General features: G+C 39.0%; 1 protein-coding gene across 1 annotated transcript; it reads right to left on the bottom strand.

Moving 5' to 3' along the window:
- Positions 1–1,387: 1,387 nt before the first annotated feature.
- Positions 1,388–6,585, bottom strand: b9d1 (B9 protein domain 1). Its single transcript, XM_063219229.1, has 7 exons — positions 6,353–6,585; positions 5,879–5,947; positions 5,659–5,767; positions 5,409–5,505; positions 4,800–4,862; positions 4,347–4,414; positions 1,388–1,784 (listed from the first exon to the last, which is right to left on the bottom strand). Exons 1-7 carry the CDS (start codon positions 6,413–6,415, stop codon positions 1,636–1,638), a joined length of 618 nt encoding a protein of 205 aa, XP_063075299.1. The 5' UTR covers positions 6,416–6,585; the 3' UTR covers positions 1,388–1,635.
- Between the last annotated feature and the right edge of the window lie 683 nt (positions 6,586–7,268).

Raw genomic sequence — 7,268 nt, 5'->3', positions numbered from 1 at the left:
CTTCCATTAGTCACAAAGGACAAATGTTTTAAAATCACTTTAATGGTTTTATGTTTCTACAGCCTTTACCTATCTTAAACTGTAATTGACATTTCCTATCTTTGTCTCCCGCCCATTAAACCACTGTGTTTTAACCAACTGATGGAGCAGGTCAGTCAGCACCTCGTGGCTGTGTAGAATAACCCTTACAAGCACAACTATTGCATCGTCTACAAGTGTCTGTAAGGAAAGAAAAAAAAAATTAGCTACCAAAGTCCGGAGCAGTTGAGGTTTTATTTAAAAAGGTGCTGTTAGTCAAGAGGATTTTCCTAACTCTTTCTGGGTAGATTACTTTTTTTTCCAATTGAGAATGTATTTAAAAGGCCCTTATGACATATTAAATGAAATCACTGCCAGTTACATTTGTTTTGTTTTCCAACAATTGTAAGCCAGCGGCCTCTGCTGGAGAGATGTGCTGGTGCAGCCTGAGCCTCAGGCTTAGCAAGAGGCAGAGCTGTCGAGACACCTTCTCAGGCATCCTGGGTAGAGAACACGGTACTCAGAGATGCACTCCTAGGCTTACAGGAAGCGATTGATCTGACAGACCTAAAGGAAATTAATCTGTACAGACACATACCCAATAGCACCAATATTGGCTGATTTTAAACCTCAGTTCATAAGGTGTCAGTAATGTGTTATGAAAACTTTATTTTTCTGCAGGACACCCTCTTCAATTACAGGGAAATGTTTTGCTCCTCATCACAGATCCTCTTGTTTTGGGTGTCTGTGTGTGTCTCTTCTGTTACAGAGTAGTAAGTATGCATTTCTTGTGGTGCACTAACCTTGTGAACATGCATATAAGAAGAAAAAAACATTTTATTTTATTTTCCCCTTCCATGTTACCGTGTCTGTATATTTACCAAACTGTCTCATATTACTGGGAGCAGGCTGCTTTTTTATGGATATGTGCTCGACTTGTTGGCATTATAACTGTATAATATAATTTATCATTTTGTTCTATTGTAACATATTGTTCTGTACCTTATTTCTGTGTCATGGTTTTTGTAGGAAAGTCACATGGGGCTGTGTGATTTGTTTTAATGCCATCTAAAGTGCAGCGAGCGAACAAGGACCTGTAGCTGCAATGGTAAAAATAAAATGTATCACTCACACCTGGCTTAAAGTATTGATGTCATCCACTTGACCACTGCATACCTGGAGTGCTAAAAAATAACTTTGCTTAATTTTAGACATTCAAGTCTGTTCAATATATTACACAAAAGTCTCCTGTTCAATATATTGTTTGATCAAAGCATAGTAGAAATAAAGCACATCATTAGACAATGTGGAATATGGGAAAGTCCATGTCCATAGATGACACGGTAAACACTCACACAGCCATTTTAAGTAAGAAATACAAACCACATTTAATATTCAAGTACATATAAAACATAATTCATAGAGGAACTCGCACTATAAAATAGCTACCGTAATACGGCAATAATCTCTACTTATAAGTCGTTGAACTGGCTTAAGACATTGTCTTTGCATTAGATGTGTTCTCTAATGCATTGTTGCTGGTGCTAGTGCAACACATGGTGCCCATGTAAGTCACTGGTGGCACTGCCACCAGTCCTGTCCTGTCCTGTCCTGACTTCAGAGCATGTTGGTGTCCCCGGCTGCCAGGGACGTCAATGTGGCTCCATCAGATGACCTGGGTGTGGTGTCGTAACCCAGCTTCTTCATGTCCTTGGTGACAATGTTGAACTGGAGCGTGACGAAGCCTTGAGAACGCACCCGAGTCACTATGGAAGAGGAAGGGGTGGGGTGGGGTGGTGTTCATGCTAAGTTAACCAACATGGTTCAATGGTTTATTTGACATGCGCAAAATACATTTTTAAAAAAAATGAAAGAAGTCTTAAAAAAAAAAAACAAGATAGATCACGGTCTTTATATACAGTAGATTGTTTTAACTTGTATGTAGCAAAAAAAATATACCGGTAACATTTCAACATTACACAGAAAAATGGGTCTAAATTGCCCCTATGGTTGGTAGCTCCCATATGACCAGAAGTAGTAGAGTAGCCGCCTCATAATGAGTAATGAGCATAATGCTCATAATCCACCACTGGCACACTGTAATAGACATTGAATGGTAAACTATCATAGTACTTCACTACTATGACATAACACAGGGTCATTAGTAATGCCCTACGACTTGGTCAGTGCTATTCTGGAAACCAAATTCATAACGCTGTGTCTAACAGTTTTTCTCAATTGCTTTTGGACATTTCTCGAATCTCTCGCAATTTGCAAAACATAATATTCATTCTCAACACTGTGGATGACCTGCAAAACCAAGTCTTTTGCTCAAAATCCTTAGTTTGTCTTTCAAAAGTTTGTGTCAATGAACATGTCAGTGCCAACAGAATGGTTAGTCATTGTGTCATAGTGTATGGACAAGCTAGTCAAATGGATTTGTCATGTTGTCAATTGACTACAGTAGTACACGCTCAAGGATCTTTTCTGAAGCGAAATGATGTTTAGATTGGATGGGAAATGTTCCACTTTATATCACATTGATCAGATAAGATTGTAATAGATATACATTTAGAGTACGACCTATTTATTGACAGGTTTTCTCAGTGCAAAATACAAAAAATAGCTAACTCTGTTTGAGGTGTCAAAATGCGCCCTCTACCCTTTTTACTTGTCTTGCAGGCCCATGTGAAAAATATAGAACTGTAAGGCAAAATAAATTTGAAACAACACACTGATACTGTATAATAGGAGTGGTACGGTTCACAAAATTCACGGTTCGGTTCATATCACGGGGTCAAGGTCACGGTTTTCGGTTCTTTACGGTTCTTTTTTTTAGTTCATGAAAAATGTTCCACTGGCTAATAGAATTGAACTTATCACTAAATATCCTACATATGGTTTGTATAGGCCTATAATGTGAAAATGGTGTGATTTTAATTGTGTCATCTTCTGATTTGGTCTTATACGCTAATGTTTTAATCAGAGAGACTGGATAAGATACTCCTAGAATCTGTTCTAGATCTGTCTCATATCTGTCACATATTTTTCTGGGCAGTACATGAATTGCGGTTTGCGATGGATTGCACGGTTCGGTTCGGTATGTGTGTGAATTGTACGGTTTCGGTTTCCGGTGCGGTTTGTGCCATCCCTACTGTATAAAGCGCACTGTATAAAGCGTCTTGTGAAATTCTAGGGAAATATTGTAATTTTGCGTGGAGCGTAATTATAAAGGGCACATGAGGCATAGAGTAATATAATGCAGTACAGTGTCTATTGTTGTATTGCATGCCTGTTTTCTCTATCCCTTCTAATGCCTTTGATTAGAGAGAGTCAATATTTACCTGTGAGAAATTTACCAATTCAGATCACATTTATAGACAAAAATCCAATGGCAATTATACAGTGCTTATCACACTATGACAGCTTGGTGAATCATTTTGCATGTCAAGACTTAAACTATGACCTAGGGCCTAAATGTTTTGGGGGGTGCGATAGTTTCATGCATTCAGTGACAAAGCTTTTTGAGTGATATAACAAAAGCAATTGATAATGTACGAAAAACCTGAGAATTGTACACAACCATTGCATGGTGGACGAAAGCATTTGCTATATGCTGAAAACTATGAGAAACTGATTGTATCTTGTGCACAGGTAACACCAGGAAGTCAGAATTGAACAAAATGTTTTGAGAATTATTATTCTTTTGTGATAAATGTACAAAACCAATTGAGCAAGACTGTAAAGGTACACTGTAGGATTGTGGCCAGAGTAGGTACTGCAACTATGCTGAGCATTGAAACGGTGCTCCCTATTTCCAAATTTGATCGTTTAGTGAATATTGACTAAGTATTAAACTATTATTCACTAATATGACTAACAAGTACAGTACGTTTTGCAGCTAAAAATATCATTTCTAAAAATGCAAAATGGCGGACATGAAGATCATCCACCTTTCATGTATGAAAGTGCAATTTTCCCCAGTCATAATGAAAGATAACATTTGTGAATGGGCAGCATGAATTCTGGAAATAAACTATTAAAGGAGAGGATTGTGCAGAAAGTGAGAAGTCTGCACACTTAAAATCCTTTCTGTTGTCTTTTATTATTTAATGGCTGGATTACGTTTCGACTTCTGATTCTCCTCTGAATCAGAATCTGATGACTGTTGAAGCCAAAACGTAATCCAGCCATGAAATAATAAAAGACAACAAACAGGATTTTAAGTGTGAAGACTTTTCACTTCGAAAATTACTTCTGGAAATAAAGTACCAGAACTATTATACGGTGCACCTTTAACAGGATAATGTAATGGTTAGTGTTCCTACCTTCTCTTCCTTCTCCCTGTGCAACCACTTTAGGGTCCGTGAACTCCGGACGCCTGCCCATGAGCCAGCTGTAGGAGAAGACGCAATTAAAAAGCCATTTAGTATGCTGGCTACTTGCTCTCTCTCTCTCTCTGTGATTGGGCAGTAAGGGCCAGTATAGAGCACAAAGACATGATTCACCACATCGATTGCAAGGCTTTTATTTCAAGAAAACAAAAGTGAACGAGCAATTGTGTATTATTTGTGGCTTTTTCCAGTGACTCTTCTGGAGAAATAATCGACTTTATATACCCAATGGTAATGCTTCCCTGTTCCATTTAAATTGAAATGGATTGGTCTCTATAAAATATGACTGAGTGCTTCTGAAGTTCAGTTGATAACTTCCTGCAGCAATTAGGTTCGAAAACACTTTTTGATGGCATTGCTCATAATTCTCTTTGAAGATATTTTTACCTTGTGAATTTTTGAAGTCTTGATGTGGACTCTGGAACGAACATGGGTATGATTCTTGTATGCCTGAAAAACAGTCATTATTATTATTATAATTATTATTATCATCAGACTTGGCTAGGGTTGCTAACCCGCCAGGTTGATGGGGGAGTAATTAAGCAGTGCTGCCATACTCCTCCCTGAGCACGGTGCGGTCCCGCTGCACTGCTCCCTTGGAGCACCGTTTAGGGCTGCCCCCCTTGCACAGGCTAGGCAAAAATGCAATTTCGTTGTGTGCTGTGTCACAATGACAATAGGCTTTTCCCAGATTGGTTTTCACTTCATGACCAGATGTAGTTATATTGTGTTTAGGGAATGGGGAATATAAATACAACAATGATAAATAAAAAGAAATTCTGTTCTAAGTGCAGTGAGGCAGCCGTTGCCTAATGGTTAAGGAGATGGGCTTTAGATCAGAGGGTTGCAGGTTCGAATCCCATATTTCCCCTTCCTCTCACCGTGGTCACCTAACCCTACTGCTCCAGGGACTGTAACCAATACCCTGTAAATAACCCTGTTAGTTGCTTTGGCGTCATTTGTAATGTGGTGGAAAGAAGCTGCTGTTACACTTACTTGCCAGGAGTGAAAGGTATGTGAACTGCACCGTAGCCTCTGACAACATCATTCCCAAAGGTGTCTGGACCATAGACACTAACCACAATCTGGGGCCCTGTTTGGGGAATCAGCAAAACAAATTCACATTCATTATTAGCAACAACAAGAATGATGTGCGTTTCCCTTATTTTATGAAGCATAGGCTATGTGGTGTGATTATCAAACAACAACACAGACATGATGACTGCTAGTATGTGCATTTACTTACACCCAAATGGATTGGTACTCTTGAATGTGATGTCTAGGGGGAAGTTCCACACCAAGTTGTGAGATTCTCTATTTTTGGACGTTATCTGAGAGATGCCCTCTTCCAGACCCTGTCGAAATGAAGAGCATGGCTAAACTTGCATCCATTTAAGTCTACATATGGGCACATCTCACGCGTAGACACATAGACGTGAACGTGATTAAGTTCGCCACCAACTCACCGAAGTGGGAGCCCAGTCATGACCATACACAAAACAATACTTGCAGTACAGGTCGTCGTACTCTGGAAACTGAAAAAAAATATCACAGAAGTTTGTTGTATAACATTTCAGATACAGTAGTCAGATCAGATCGTACCATTTCGGACAAATGCTGCGCAAAATAAGCTGTGCTTTGCCTATTATTTTCAGTTATCTCATAGCCTACAACCAAATATGAAGTCACAGATGGACTGTTTGTATGTTTCCCCCCATGGTGTTCACGAATAGGGTTTGGGCTGTCTGATGCTGATGTTGTGACATAACGTGAAAGTACCGATTATCAGCAAAATATTGCAAGGTAAGGATATTAGCTACCTGTTCAGTTTAACTAGATATGGATGGCCGGGACAAAGTTATTACAATAGCTAGAACAACTTTGTCTGGGGTTAACGGTTAACCTGATAGCTAGCTAATCTGAGAAAATTAGCTGCTTACCTTTGCTCCTTCTATTTGGCCATTGACCATCAAAAGAAAGACTGACGGGTTACTGGAAGCCATTTATAACGATGTGTGATTACAAAAGAAGTGCTAAACGCATTGCCACACTTTTGTTGGTAAAAGATTTTGTGCATCATCTAGCCAAGAGATTACTTGCTAGACTTTCTTGTGTCGGAAGTGTTGCCACCCTGCTGCTAAGGACGCTTGAGATACGGTTCCTGGCAAGGGCCAAAACGCACGACACAAAAAGCGATTCGTTAATATATCACTCCACTAGGTGGTCGTCATGAACAAAGCAAGACTGCATTCATCAATGACTCAGTTTCAACTATGCAAATCCTTTGATTATTATTATTATTATTATTATTATTATTATTATTATTATTATTATTATTATTATTATTATTATTATTATTATTATTATTTTCATTCAAAAGCAAGCAGGCATTTTCAAGAGGCCACTGCGTCGTCTGTCTATAGCCTAATGTTTTATTAGCCTACCGTGCTGTTGTGGGCTAGGCATGTCTACACCAAGGTAGATATCAAAGATATCAGGTAGGTCTATGCTACAATTGGGTTATTTCACGTGACATGAAATGATTTTGTGGGCCGACAGGCACAGCTTTCGTTTAGGCCTAATGTCATGGTAGCCTAGGCTTTTTAGTGGCAAGATAGATCCCCACATGAATCTGGTAATGAGGGAGTAAGGAAGTCTTAGAGAGGGGACACTAGGCCCATTTATTCTTGATTATGTCAGTCAAAATAAGTCACATAATGCTAATGCTGTTCGAAACCTCTTCTGGCTCCACAAATTAGCCTATACCAAACTATCAAACAGTAGCCTATGGAATAGGCCTACAATAGCCATCTGAGTATGAATTAGGCCTATGAATGATATATTTAAAAATGGTCC

This window comes from Engraulis encrasicolus, chromosome 2, assembly GCF_034702125.1.
Source record: "Engraulis encrasicolus isolate BLACKSEA-1 chromosome 2, IST_EnEncr_1.0, whole genome shotgun sequence".
Lineage (NCBI taxonomy): Eukaryota > Metazoa > Chordata > Actinopteri > Clupeiformes > Engraulidae > Engraulis > Engraulis encrasicolus.
This window is presented reverse-complemented; position numbering and strand designations above follow the sequence as displayed.